The sequence below is a fragment of the Anas platyrhynchos genome, chromosome 26, assembly GCF_047663525.1.
Source record: "Anas platyrhynchos isolate ZD024472 breed Pekin duck chromosome 26, IASCAAS_PekinDuck_T2T, whole genome shotgun sequence".
Classification (NCBI taxonomy): domain Eukaryota; kingdom Metazoa; phylum Chordata; class Aves; order Anseriformes; family Anatidae; genus Anas; species Anas platyrhynchos.
Genome location: NC_092612.1, coordinates 1668986 through 1682611, shown reverse-complemented (window position 1 = coordinate 1682611; position 13626 = coordinate 1668986). Strand labels below are relative to the sequence as shown.

General features: G+C 67.5%; 1 protein-coding gene across 5 annotated transcripts; it reads left to right on the top strand.

Moving 5' to 3' along the window:
* On the top strand, window positions 1-13051 carry BCAN (brevican). Of its 5 annotated transcripts, XM_072028110.1 has the most exons (15): window positions 1-72; window positions 4282-4380; window positions 4489-4881; window positions 5030-5204; window positions 5356-5483; window positions 6152-6445; window positions 7493-7936; window positions 8429-8590; window positions 8765-9229; window positions 11010-11117; window positions 11275-11433; window positions 11854-11936; window positions 12234-12378; window positions 12567-12749; window positions 12858-13051. In XM_072028110.1, exons 1-15 carry the CDS (start codon window positions 9-11, stop codon window positions 12881-12883), a joined length of 2928 nt encoding a protein of 975 aa, XP_071884211.1. In that variant the 5' UTR covers window positions 1-8; the 3' UTR covers window positions 12884-13051. The 5 variants fall into 5 exon arrangements, with proteins under 5 accessions (XP_071884211.1, XP_071884210.1, XP_071884212.1 ...); XM_072028109.1 differs by having other exon boundaries at window positions 8429-9229; XM_038168080.2 differs by lacking the exon at window positions 1-72 and adding an exon at window positions 196-355 and having other exon boundaries at window positions 8429-9229.
* The last annotated feature ends 575 nt before the right edge of the window (window positions 13052-13626 follow it).

Below are 13626 nucleotides of genomic sequence, written 5' to 3'. Positions count from 1 at the left end.
TCCGCCGCATGGGTCCCGCGCTGGCATTGCCAGGAGGGAGGGAAGGGGAGGGACGAGGCGCCTGCCAGCACGGTAACATATATTTATTTTTTTTTTTTAATTAGGGGAAGGAATAAAATATAAAAGGAGGAGGGAAAGAGGAGGGAAAAGAAGGAAAAAAAAAAAAAAAAAAGGAGCCGCGGCCACGGCCACACGCGCACACAGAGGGCTCCTCTCTTCTCCCCCCCCTGCACTTATGCCCGGTGCAGCTCGCTCCCAGCCCCGCTGCCAACCTGCTGCCCAGCTCTGCCCCCGAGAAGCCGCAGCTCAGCCCCGTGCCGGACCCCCGGACCCCCCCCCGAAAGCAGCGAGCAAGGTGGGAGCCGGGCAAAGGCGCTGGGGAGCCGGGCGGTGCGCCTGCCGTATTGCGCTACGGAGAGCGAGGGGGGTTTGGAGAGCTCCCTTCACCTCTGCGCCGGAGGAGAGCGAGGGGGGTTTGGGGGGGCTGGGCTCGCTCCTTTCTCCGGGGGGGTGCAGGTTTTGGGGGTGAACCCCCCCTCTCCAAGTGGGGATGCTCCGGTCCCTGCTTTGTCCTTGGCACCGTGTGTGCGCTCTGCAAGTTTCTCCGCGCGGCTCTGCAGGGCTCGGGGAGGGGTCCTGCGAGCAGAGATGGAGAAGAGGCTTTGGGGAGGGGGGGGGGGCAGGGGTCTCGCAGCCCCCCGAGCGCCCCATTTTGGGGTCCCCTCCCCGTGGCAGAGCCTCCGCACGGGTCCTCGTGCCAAGGAGGCTGCGGTCAGGGCAGTGCCAGGGGGGGAAACTGAGGCACGGAGCTGGGCAGGGGCCCGGCTGCGTCTCCCCGGGGGCTCAGGGGGACAAAGTTGCCCCCCCGGGGGTGGCTGCAGCACCGCAGGGATTTCCTTTTTTTTTTTCTTTTTTTTTTCTTTTTTTTTCCTTTTTTTTCCTTTTTTTTTTTTTTCCAGGCTCTGCCAGTGTCCCGAAGGGGACGGGAGGGGCTGGGGGGAGAAGGGGAACATTTTGCAGCATTTTTAAGGATTTTCCCCACCGGGCAGCCCCAGGGCGTGCGCGCAGAGCACCCAGGGCTATGGGGGGGGGTTCCTGCAAGCCCCCTCCCCAGGCGGAGCAAACCCCGGGGTGAGGGCGCTGCCCTTGAGCATCCCCCAGTTGAGGGGGGGGGGCAGAGCTCCCCTTGCCCCCATCCCACCAAATTTTTGTTGCTCCCCAGCCAAAAAAAGCCCTGGCAAAACCCAGAACCTGTTGCTGGTCCCCCTGGGGGGGCTTCTGCCCCCTCCGGGCAGGTCCTCGCCCACCCCCTGCACCATGGCACGAGGGTGTTCAGGAGATTTTGGGGCTGTTCTGCAGGGACTGGGTTGAACTGGGCAAACTGGGAGCCTGGCTCCTTCCTCGGCGTGCCGCGATCTTCGAGGGAGCATCTCCAGGGAGGGTGCTGAGGGGCCGGGCGGCACCGCCAAAATCTGGGGCACCCCCCCCCCCGCTGCTCCTGCCCCGTTTTGTGCCTCAGTTTCCCCACCGGAGCCCTGCAGCGGAGAGGGGGGGGCGCACAAAACCTCCACGTGCGTGCCTGGGGGGGTCCCTAGGGGGGGGCTGCCCTCCTCGGCTCCACCTCGGGAACCTCCCCAAGCCTCAGTGGCACGTCCTGACCCTACAACAAGGACCCCTTTTTGCCCACACAGACTTTTTTTTGGGGGGGGGGGAGCATCTCCGGCAGCCGGAGGGACCCCCCCTTTTCCTCCCCACCTGCTTCCTGCCTTTTGGGCTCTGCCAGCGGCCGCTGCCAAGATGCTGCCGGGCGCTTCCCGCAGCACCCCCTGCGCCGAAAGCGACCCTAGTGCCCACCCCAAATGGGGGGGCTCGGCGCTTGGAGACCCCCGAGCAGCCGAGCAGGGCGCAGAGGACGGTGCAGGGTGCGGGAGTGCTTTGCAGCAAGGGAATGGGACGGGGATGGGGGAAACTGGGCACGTGCCTGGGGCCATCGGGGTGCCCGCAGCCCGGTGCCGGTGGGGCCGTGGGGCCAGGCTGGAGCGGGGCCAGGCTCCGTCCGCGGCTGCTGACTCATTCTGCAGCTGAGCATCCCTGGAAAGCCGCTGCTCCGCCGCGCTGCCTCGCTGCGGGCTGCCAGGGCACCTTGGGAGCCAGCACGTGCGGGGACAGAGCTGGGGACAAAGCCCCCCAAAAAGGGTGGTGGCGGGGAGGGGAAGGGGCTCGGCCGCGGGGTGCCCGCTCACGGCGTCTCCGGCGCTTCGCCGCATCCGAAAACGGGGCTGGGCTCGGGGGGGAGAGGGATGGAAAGGTCGCTCCCGTCCCGAAGGAGGCTGCAGCTCCATTTTCCACCCGGTTTCCCATGGAATTGGAGGGCGGCCGTGCGCACGCGGGCATCTCGTCGCCGTCCCCGTCCCCCGGCTGTCACCGCGGGGCCGGGATCCTGGAGGGTGCCCGAGTCCCCCTCGCTGCCCGCCGAGCCTTTTGGCCACCGGCCCCTGGTGCTGCTCCCAGCCTTTCCCCTTCCTGACGTGTGGGCTAAAAAATTTTTCCGTTTGTGGCAAAAAAAAAAAAAAGATTCAAACCCCAAACCTCAGACGGTGACGCCTGAGAGTCTCCTGCCACCACGGGACCCCGCGGGCAGGATGAGGCCAGGTTTAATCCCCCAGCCCCTCGGACCCGCAGCGTCCCGGCCGTAGGAGGGGAGCAGACGCCCGGTGTCCCCGGCTCGCTGCCTCCCCGCCGACTTTTTTATCCCTTGAATTTCTTCCCTGGGGCTTTGTGGGCTGCTCCGGCCGCCGCTCACGCCACCGCGGCGCCTTGGGAACGGGGAGAAAAGGAGCCGGTGACAAAAGCCTGCCTCGCTCCGCCACCCTGGGGGACGGCGGCCAGCCCCCGTCCTGGAGCCCGGCCACCGTCCCCGGGCAGGGGGGATCGTCCCTCGCTCCGGAGCCGTGGGGCTGAATTCAAAATGATCCGGCCCCAGCCGAAAAAAGCCCCTGGCTTGGCTCTGGCAGTGCCGGCCAGGTTCTGGGGGAGGTCGTGATGGGGAGGGGGGGGTGCTAGGGGCTGGATGTGCATGGGGCATGGTGCTAGGGGTTATTTATGCTCGGGGCATGGTGCTGGGCTCTCTGTCCTTGGTCCCCGCGCTGTATTCACACCCAATTCCCGACGCGTCGGCCCCATGGGAACCCCGGCAGCCCGGTTTGTGGGCAGCGAGGCCATCCTCCCGGCAGCCTGGCTCTGGCAGCCGGCGACCTGGGCCAGAGCTCCCCGCGGCGGTGCCAAAATCCCCTTCGGCGGCTGCCAAAATCGATTCGGCACAAAGAGCTCGTAAATTACAAAACCACTCCGAGGCTCAGGGCCGCTGCGCTCCCGTCCCGGTGCGGCACCGTTACGGGGAGCCGGGGAACCCCCCGAGCCCCGAGGTGGCTCTGCAGCAGGGTGTGAGGATAACGGGGCCGTGCCCCCCTACAGCACCAGGCGCCACGCAGGGGCCTCTCCGCATCCTCTCCGCACAGCTGTGAGGTGCCACGGGGTGGCCGGAGCCCCTCGGGGACGTCCCCAACGTCCCCGGGGCTGCTTCTCGGGGCTGGCGACGGCGGCGGGGCTCTCCTTTCAGAGCCTCTCCCCAGCCGGCGGGGGAGAGCCCTTTGTGCCAGGCAGCCTTGAGAGAGGCCCGGGACATAATGACTGCTTTGCTCGGCCCCGCTTTTCCCAGCCTGAGCGCGGGGAACCTCCGCCGTGAGCTGAATGGCAACGAGAAGCCCTCCTGCTCCGTCCCTCCCCCTCTGCCCCGCGCTTTTGTGCGCCCTCAGCATCCCCCCCCAGCAGCTCTCCGGCCAAAGCCCGCTCCCACACGTGCACAAGCGCACATGCAAACACGCGTGTGCACCCATGGACGGGCACGCACACGTGCAGCGAGGCACGCAGACGTGTGGGCACGCCGAAAATCCCCCCTGGCACATGTGTGCACGCGCACTCGCTGCCCACGCCGGGGCTCAGCGGCTCGTTCCTTCATCCCTGCTCGACACCAGTTCTTAAAACCCTGCCTGAGGTTTCTAACAGTGGTGCCTCCGGCTCTGGCATCGCCTCCTGCCTGGCTGCGCTCAGATTTTCCGTGCCACCAAGGCCAGGCTGGGCTCTGCCATCCCCAGAGGACCCGGGGGTCTGCGGGCCGAGGTCTCGCCCTCGCCCTTGTTGCCCCCCTCGCGCAGGGAAGGGCTGTTTTAATTCTCCTCCCCACTTTAAGCACCTCTGTTGGGTTTTGCCTCCCCCTCGCAGGGCACAGGATGGCCTCAGCCCTCCCGCTGCTGCTGCTGCTGCTCTGCGCCTTTACCCCCGCGGTGGTCCCGGAGGTGCTTGGCCCCGGAGATGGCACAGGTAACGGCGTCACCGCGCCTTGCGCTTACCCCTACCCCATAACCAGGCTCCGGGGGGGGGTCTCCACGCACCGACCCCTCTCACATCTCCTCTCCTCTCCCCTCCCAGATGACCTCAAGGCGCTGCAGGTCTCCATCCCGCGGCACCCTGCCCTGGACGCCGTGCTGGCGGGGGACGTCACCATCCCCTGCCTCATCACCTACCTCGGGCCCCTGCCCACCACCGGCACGGCCGGGCGCAGGGCGGTGCTGGGCGCCCCCCGGGTCAAGTGGACCTTCATCTCCGAGGGCAGGGAGGTGGAGATCTTGGTAGCCCGGGGGGACAGGGTGAAGGTGAGCGAGGACTATCGGCTCCGCGCCTCCCTGCCCATCTTCCACCAGCGGTACACCAACGCCTCGCTGCTGCTCACCGAGCTGCGCCCCAACGACTCGGGGATTTACCGCTGCGACGTGCAGCACGGCATCGAGGACGGCCACGACATCCTCGACCTCAGAGTCAAAGGTACCCAGAGGAGAGGCGGTGTTTTTTTGGGGGGCTGGGGGCACAGATATCCACACCTTGGCTCCCATTTCGTGCGTGGGTGCGCCCAGGCGGGTGGGGGGCTGCTGCAAAGCCCCTCACCCACCCCATGCCTCCCTCCTGCCCCCAGGGGTTGTGTTTCACTACCGCGAGGGCTCCATGCGCTACGCCTACACCTTCGCCCAGGCGCAGGAGGCTTGTGCCAGGATCGGCGCCCGCATCGCCACCCCCGAGCAGCTGTACGCTGCCTACCTGGGCGGCTACGAGCAGTGCGATGCCGGCTGGATCGCCGACCAGACCGTCAGGTGGGCACCCCCGGCACACATTTGGCACCCCCGGCACACATTTGGCACCCCCGGCACACGTTTGGCACCCCCAGCACACGTTTGGCACCTCCTGGGGCCCCCCTGTGCCTCTCCTTCCATCGCCAGCCCCCTTTCTCCTCTCGTGCCCCAGGTACCCCATCCACACGCCCCGCGAGGCTTGCTACGGGGACATGAACGGCTTCCCCGGGGTGAGGAACTACGGGGTGGTGGACCCGGAGGACATGTACGACGTCTACTGCTACGCCGAGGACCTGCCAGGTGCCCACCAACCCTGCGCCCTTCCCCTCCCTGCGGCCCCGCACTAACCCGGCCCCGTAACCCCCCCATCCCACAACCCGACGGGCACCAGCGCACGGGGCCAAGGACTGGCAGAAATTTCCCCAAGCTGTAGGCACTGCTCGTGTCTCTGAAGCCTCTCCGAGACTTTGGGCGCTCCGGTGTGCGCGGGAGCTGGGTGCTGCCGTGCCGCTCCCCATGTGGGAGCATTTCTGGGGTGGTTTTGCCTCACTCAGCTCCCTGGGCTCTCCCTGGTGGCTTGCAGGTCCTCTGAGAAATGTGCCACGTGCGTCTTGCTCCGTGCAGGGCAAGGATTTGCTCCTCTGTGGTCCTTTTTAGAGGTGACTGTAGCAAAGCTTTGATGCTTCTTGTGGCCAGGGGACCGCTGGTGACCTAGGGCTGCGTCCCCGCTGCGGAGCTGCTCGTGCGTGCCAGGTGGAAGCAGCAGCCCCCGCGTCGGTCACATTTTGGTTTTGGGAATCTTTGGGTCTGCAGCGGGCTTCAGAAAAGCGCAGGCAGCTCGGGAAAGCAGAGCAGGATGCTCAGCAAGGACAGACCGTGCCCCCCGCACCCAGCCCTGAGCGGCGTGGCAGCCCCAGCCGCGTTCCCGAGCCCCTCTCCTGACGCCCGCCTCCTTCCTCTCTTGGCAGGGGAGATCTTTTTGGAGACGGCCCCAGACAAGTTCACGCTGGAGGAGGCGGAGGAGCTCTGCCAGGCGCGGGGCGCGGCGTTGGCGAGCCCGGGGCAGCTCTACGCCGCCTGGAGCGCGGGGCTGGACGCCTGCAGCCCCGGCTGGCTGGCCGACGGCAGCGTCCGCTACCCCATCGTCACCCCCCGGGAGCGCTGCGGCGGGGCGCTGCCCGGCGTCAAAACCATCTTCCTCTTCCGCAACCAGACGGGGTTCCCCGATGCCCAGAGCAGATACGATGCGTACTGCTTCCGAGGTAACCGGGGCACCCCCGGGGCGCAGGGCAGGGGTTCGGACAGGGCTGTGGGGTGCAGCCTCGCAGGGGGGTCCCCCCGTGCGCTCTCCGTGCCGCCGGGTCGCGATGGAGCAGGGCTGTCGGTGCCGCCTCGGTGGTGCATGAGGAGCCGGGACAGGGGTGCCCTGCATGAGCTCGGTTAGGGAGGGATAACCCGCATGGTCTCAGCGCTGCATGCATCGTGACGGAGGACGGGCGCTCTGCATGATCCTAATAGTCTATCGGGACACGGTGGGGCTGGTCTGAACGCTGCATGCTGCTATATCGCGATAGGGCAGGGACGTCCCCGTGGTGCCGTCCTTCTGCGCGAGCTCAGGGTCAGCTCTGGGGGACAGAGGCTCTCCCAGATCGGTGCCACCAGCCCCAGCCTTGGGGCTGAGGGGGCTGCGTGGGCACGGTTTGGCCCCGTGTGGCTGCTGGGGGCATTTTGGGGCTCCCTGCGGGCTGTAGGGTGCAGCCTGCCTGGGCTCACACGTCATGGCTGTGGGTAGGGAATGAAACCCATGGGTAGCAGCCGTGGGCTCAGCTGGGGTGCCGAGGGCACCCTGCGCACCGGGGGACACCTGCGGTGCCCCAGGAGGGGACGAGCGAGGACAGGGACAGCAGGCAGAGGGACGAAGCCACCCTCCTGCCGAACCTTCCCCATCCCACCTCCCCGAGGGTCCCCTCAGGGCCGTGGGGGCTCACAGGATGGGGACTTCTCCTGGATCAAGCGGCCGCCGCGTGCCTCTGTGCCTCAGTTTCCCCCTCTCCCAGCGGGAATCCCGTTGCCTCCGAGGGCAGGGTTAGGCAGGATGGAGCCGTCCCACAGCGCTGTGCCGCCGTCCCCGTAACCCACTAACTCCCGGGAGCTGCCAGCTCGGTCAGGGCTGATCACGGGGGGCCTGATCCTGCCCTTTGCGGAGGGGCTCGAGGAGCAGCGGGTCCCCCCGAGCGGGTGCCAGGTTGTCCCCAGCCGCCGCGGGGCCAGGACAAGGCAGTAATACCCCGCTTTCTTTCTGCCCACAGAAGGGACAAACTCTATCCCTGAGGCCGCAGGAAAATACGGAGCCGGAGAGCCCGAGGGCCTCCAGGAGATTGTTACAGTGGCAGAAAAGCTGGAGGAGCTGCAGCTGCCCAAAGCGCAAGTGGAGATTGAGTCGCGAGGGGCTATTTACGCCGTCCCTTTCTTTAAGGACGCGGCTGACGCTGAGCTGGAAAAGCCGAGCCTGGCCCCCGAAGATGCTCCAGGGCCGGGGGCCCGGCACCCCCCGCTAGCTACCTCCGTGTCCTCGGCTCGAGGACGTCACCCAGCCTCCGCCGCCCCTTTCCCCACGGCCCCGGCCGTCCCCGAGGCAGGCGTCCCGCTTAGCTGCGGTGCAAAAGCGGGGAGCCCGTCCCCCGCAGACGAGGAAGGGGCGACAGGGACGGGTGGAAAGTGCGCAGAGGCCGGGCGAGAGCCGTCCCGCACGGGTAGGTGGAGCGGCCGCCGCGGCGCTCAGGGTTTGGGAGCCGATAGGAGCCGCAGGGATGCAGGCGTGGAGCTCGCCCGAGGTGCCCGGGGGTGGCCGAGCCGCCTCTGCCCCCTCAGGGTGCGCCCAGGGCTGGGCTGGCTCGGCGCAGTGGTGCCAGGCGACGTCTCCGGTGCGCACGTTGCCGGCTCGGGGATGTCGTGGCCGAGGCAGCGCCGTGCGTTGGGCAGGGTCGGCACCGGCCGGTGCTTTTGCCACGCCAAGAGCCCGAGGAGGGAAAGGAGGTGGCGAGGGGCTGAGCACGACCCTGCTGTGCTGCAGCACGAGGTGGCCGAGCCGGAGCATGGCACCGGTTCGCAGGGGGAAGCATCCCGTTACCCTGGGGCTGTTTCTGCCTCCCTGAGCAGCTTTGTGCCGCGTCTCCCTCCCAGATCCCTGAAGCACCCGGTGAGGGCGCAGGCGTCTCACCCCAATTCTTCTTTGCGCTTTGCAGGGGAAGAGGGAGCAGCTGTGGGCTCCGCACTGGGTGGGGACCCCAGGAACACCGCAGCAGAGAGCCTGGAGGGACGGCGAGACCCCGGCCAGCCCACGGAGCCGGACACGGCAGGAGCTGAGGGACCCTCCGATGCCCTGTCCCCAGCGGTGGCCTCAGCAGGTGACACAGAGCCACCCGATGAACAGCCCCAGCCCCCCGCGGCCCCCTCGAGCCTCCCCAGCCGCCCGCGGGAAGCTGTGGGGCGCCCGGCCCACACCAGGAGCCCCGGGCCACCTGGGCACGGGGACAGCGGGGTGACACCTCCGACCCGTGCCACTTCTGCCACCTCGACAGACAGCCAAGAGCCAGCCCCCGGGACGCACGGCCGCGGGTCCGGCCCTGCCACGGGGGGTGCCGAGGACGCCGAGCTGTCCGGAGACGTGGCCGAAAGCCCCCGGGGGGCGTCCCCGCTGCCCCCCTCGCAGCTGCAGGAGGATGGCGAGGAGCAGTCGGGGGCCCTGTGGCTCCCCTCGCCCGTGGCCCCAGGGGACGGGGGCACGGTCCCCGCGGTGGAGGCGACGGTGGTCACCCCGTGGCACACCGAGGTGCCCGGTGGCAGCGACGCACCAGCCACGGGACACGAGGCTGTGCCGCAAACCCCGGGCACTGCCCATGGGATCCCTGCTGCGTCTTCAGAAGAAGAAGAGGAGGAGAAGGAAAAGGAAGAGGAGGAGGAAGAGGAGGAGGAGGAGGAAGAGCGACCCGTGCCCTCTGTTGCAACCGTGGAGGGTTTCCTTCCAGCCGTTCCCGGAGAACCAGGTGGGACCCTCGGGGATGGCCTCACCTCTCCCCGTGCTGGTGTCCCCGGGGTGTCTCCAACAGGGACCCCCTTGGGGGACCCGGCCCCCAGCACGGCCGCCCCCCTGCCCGCCCTCCCCACCGAGCGTGCCAGCCTCGGGGCGGGGGCGAGCTCGGCCGGGGACCCCCGGCACCGCGCCGCCCTCGCGCTGGGGGCAGCGCTGCTGGCTGCGCGCTGGCACTAGGCAACAGCAACGCCTTTCCTTCACGCTGTGCTTCCCTCTGTCCGTCCGTCCGTCCGTCCGTCTGTCTCTTTCCTCTCTCTTTCTCTCTCTCTCCTCCTCTCTTCGGCTGGGTAAGGGAAGGTTAAAGGTCCGGAGAAGCGCATATTTGTCAAACAAATTGGTCTGAGCTACGCATGCACTTAATTCTCTTCTACTTCTGTGAAGTGTTTTAATGACTGTTTCCATGAAAAAAAAAAAAGATATATATATATCAAAAGAAGGCCCCGAACCCTCCTCTGACTAACAGTGGTACTAATAAAGGGAATTAATTAAAAGCTTTCTAGAACACGCACCTCGGCTAGCTCTTCCCTTCGTCCTCGCGCCTGCTGCCTCGCTCGCGTCCCCCACTGACGAACTAATCCCCCCGGCCCTGTGCCCCCCGCCCTGGACGAGGGCTTTTTGGGGCTGAGCATGATGTGAGCCGGGGGCTTCCCGTCCCCTATGCCCTGGGGGGGGGGGACGACACCCACGTCCTCGTGCCAGGGAGCACCCCCAAAGTGCACGCGGCCAAGCGCCCCAAAGCGCTGCAGGGTTTTAGGGGGTTGTGGGGTGCACGGGGGCAGTCCCGAGCCCCCTGGGGGCTGAGGTGGGACCCCCACGCTGCGGGAAGCCGCTGGATGCATGAGCTGTGACCTCAACCCAAATCCCTCCAGCCCCCAACCCCGGGATGCTCCCAGCTCCGCGATCAGGCGCAGCCCCGCATCCCAAGCGGGGTCCCTTTTTGTGCCCCCCCCCGGACGATGCTCTGCACAGGGTGCCCGGGTCCTGCTGGACCCCCGCACCTTGCAGGACGGCTGCGTTTGTCCTGGCAAGGAGAGATGCCCTCAGAGAGATCCGGACGTGCCCGAGCCCTAAATAGCTCGTCCCTCGCCCCACTGCGCTCCACTGGAGCTGATCCGCGCGTCTCCGGCGCCGCGGGGCTGGCACGGAGGGGACGGTGGCGGCCGCCGAGGCGTTGGGGGGGTGTCAAGGACTTTCGCTCCCCGCTCCGCTGGAGCCCTTAATCATGTTCTTGAACCGGGGACGGGTTAATGACCGCGTGCCTTAATGACCGGAACGAGCTGGTGCCAGCCAGGGAAGGGCTTTGGGGGCTGGCGCCGGCACCGGGCGAGTTCTCAGCCCCGGCCAGGCTGAAGGTGAGAGCAGCAGGGCTGGGGGGCAGGCACGAGGCTCGCCTCACCCCCAGGCTGAGGACGTGCGGCCAGGACAGGCTCAAGGGCTTGTCCTTTTAATGTCCCCTCCAAAAGAGCCATCGCGGCACCGCTCCAACACCACGAGCTGTCCCCAGCCCAGGGCTTGGCACGGCGGCGAGCCCCCGGCGCGAGGGGTGCGCCCAGCTCCCAGCTTTGTGCACCCGGGGGACACCAAATCCCCAAAACCCAGCCAGATACAAGTCCTCCGGGCACGCCACCGTGCCCCGGACTTTGTGCACGGGGTGGCCAAATCCCGCACCCCCTTGCTGGAGGTGCTGCCCTCCCAAAATGCTGACGCTGAGCGGGGCCGCCCGTGCCTTGCAGGTGGCTGCGTCCCCAACCCCTGCCTCAACGGAGGGACCTGCACCGAGGACGGCGCCCACCTCGCCTGCCTCTGCCTGCCCGGCTACGGAGGGAGCAGCTGCGAGAGACGTGAGTCCCATGGGGCCAGCACCTCGGTGCCGACCCTAAAAGCAGCCCCGGAGGCGTAAATTGAGGGATTTGGGGTATTTTTTGGGGTTGCGCGCGGGCTGGGCTCCGTGGTGCTGACCCTGTCCTCTCTCCCCGCTTGTTCCCCGCCGTGGTTCAGCGCTGAGGAGGTGCAGCCCCGGCTGGGACAGCTTCCAGGGAGCCTGCTACAAGCACTTCTCCACCCGGAGGAGCTGGGAGGACGCGGAGACGCAGTGCAGGCACTACGGGGGGCACCTGGCCACCATCCTGACCCCCGAGGAGCAGGACTTCATCAACGGTACGTGGGGACGGCCCAGACCCTACAGACCCCGGGAGCCAAGGGGGGGGCACACCGGGACCCTCGCCCAATGGGTTTAGGGTCGGGAAGCTAAGCCAAAAAGGGGCCTCTCGCTCCGCTGGGTTATGGGGGCAGGGGACAGCTGGGACAGAGGGACAGGAGGGACAGAGGGACGGAAGGACAGAAGGACAGAGGGACAGGGGACAGCAGGGACAGAGGGAACCAAGGCTCACTGCTGGGGACACCAAAGCCACCAGGGACCGGAGGGGACACCAGGGCTCTGCTGCCCTCTCCCGGCGACCCCTCCCCACTTCCCAGCCTCGCCCAAGCCCCCCCCCAAAAACAGCCTCCAGCCCTTGAGCCCTGTTTGGGGGTGCTGGGGGCCGGCTGTGCCCCCCAAGCCCCCCCCCGTGCCCCCAGACCAGTACCGGGAGTACCAATGGATCGGCTTGAACGACCGCACCATCGAGGGGGATTTCCAGTGGTCCGACGGGAGCCCCTTGGTAAGTCGGGCTGCCAGCCTTCCCTGCACCCCCCCCAAAAAATGAGGAGCCCCCCCCCGGGGGCAACTCCTCGTCCTTCTCCATCCCTTGGGACCGATCCTTTGGGGTGAGTCAGCGCCGGGCTTTGAAGCCGCTGCCAAAACCGCGGCGGCGCCGAGCGTCGCGCGACGCCTGGGGCACAGCAGCCCCCGGGTGTCTGGGACCCGGGGCTGGCAGCAAGAGGATGGGGCCCCGTGTCACCCCAAAAAAAAGCTGTCCCCAGCCCCCAGCCCCTTCCTGTCCCCCCCCCCGTTTCAGCTCTACGAGAACTGGCACCCCGGGCAGCCCGACAGCTACTTTCTCTCCGGGGAGAACTGCGTGGTCATCGTGTGGCACGACGGGGGGCAGTGGAGCGACGTCCCCTGCAACTATCACCTCTCCTACACCTGCAAAATGGGGCTGGGTAAGCCCTGCCCCCCCCCTTACCCCCCTCTCCCCCATCCCCGACCCCAAAACGGGGAGAGGAGAGGGGCTGGGGGCACCCTCCCCTTGCTCGGGGTTTACGCTGGAAACCTTGGGGGTGGTGTGGGGAGGTGGGGGGGGTCTGCCTGGCACAGGGGTGCCCACAATTGCCCCCCACCTCGCCCGCAGTGCAGTGCGGGCCCCCCCCCGCCGTGGGCAATGCCCACGCCTTTGGCAAAGCCAAGCCACGCTACGAGGTCGGCTCCACCGCCCGCTACCAGTGCCGCCGCGGCTTCGCCCCGCGCCGCTCGCCCCTCATCCGCTGCCGCGAGGACGGGACCTGGGAGCAGCCCCAGCTCTCCTGCCGCCCTGGTGAGCACCGGGGGGGGGTCCCCGACCCCCTCCCCCTGCATCACACCCCAGCATCTCGCCCTTCATCTGTTTTTTTTTGGTTTTTTTTGTTTTTTCTCCTTCATCCAGGGTTGGCGCAGCACCCCGGAGACTGAGGGGGTCCCCGAAGCAGGAGGCTCCCCGGGGGATGGGGACGGCACCGGGATGGCAGCGGGGGCACCGGTGGGGCGAGGAGCCTGCCCTGTGGGTGCCCGCCCTCTGCTTGTTTTATATCTGTACAAAGAAACCCCCATAACTAAAGATCCCCCAAAAAGGAGCCGGCAGCCACCCGCCTGGCGTCTCACCTCGCACGAGGGCTGGTGGGGTCTTGGAGGGACCACAGAGCCAAAATCGGGTTTGGGGGGGGAAATCCTAGGGTGGGGGTCACAGCTTGGGGGTGGCAGAGTCATCTCCAGCCTCTTGGAGCACCTTTGCCCCGGGGGTCCTCACCCTATAGCAGCGGGACGGAGACACCGAGGCGGTGCCCGGGACACAGCCACGCTGCTGGGGGGGGGGGGTGCGCATCGCCCAAGCCCCCCTGGGTGCTGCTGTGGGATTAAAGCTGACAAACGAGGCAGCCCAGAGGCAGAGGCAGGGGTACCCAGACCTAAAATTGGGAACGCGGGGTGCACAACAGTGCTGCTGGCACCGCGGTGTCCCCACGGCCACGGAAACAGGGAGGCGCAGCCCAAAACGTCCCCAAATCCCGGTGGCTGTGGGGAGCCGGCAGGATTTGGGTTGGGAAGCTGCTGCTGGCAGTTTCCCAGGAGGAAGGGGGCACCTCGCAGGGCTGGGCCCCCCCGGGTCTCCCCACGCCGCTATCTCCAGCACCGGTGCTTTTTAGAGCTGTCCCCGGCGG

Excerpts from the sequence above, each read along its gene's own strand:
- BCAN (XM_072028109.1), top strand. The coding sequence starts at position 9 with ATGGGTCCCGCGCTGGCATTGCCAGGAGGGAGGGAAGGGGAGGGACGA. Across the intron at positions 11,434-11,853 it reads GGAGCAGGACTTCATCAACG|ACCAGTACCGGGAGTACCAA; the intron begins GTACGTGGGGAC and ends CCGTGCCCCCAG. Across the intron at positions 12,750-12,857 it reads CCAGCTCTCCTGCCGCCCTG|GGTTGGCGCAGCACCCCGGA; the intron begins GTGAGCACCGGG and ends TCCTTCATCCAG.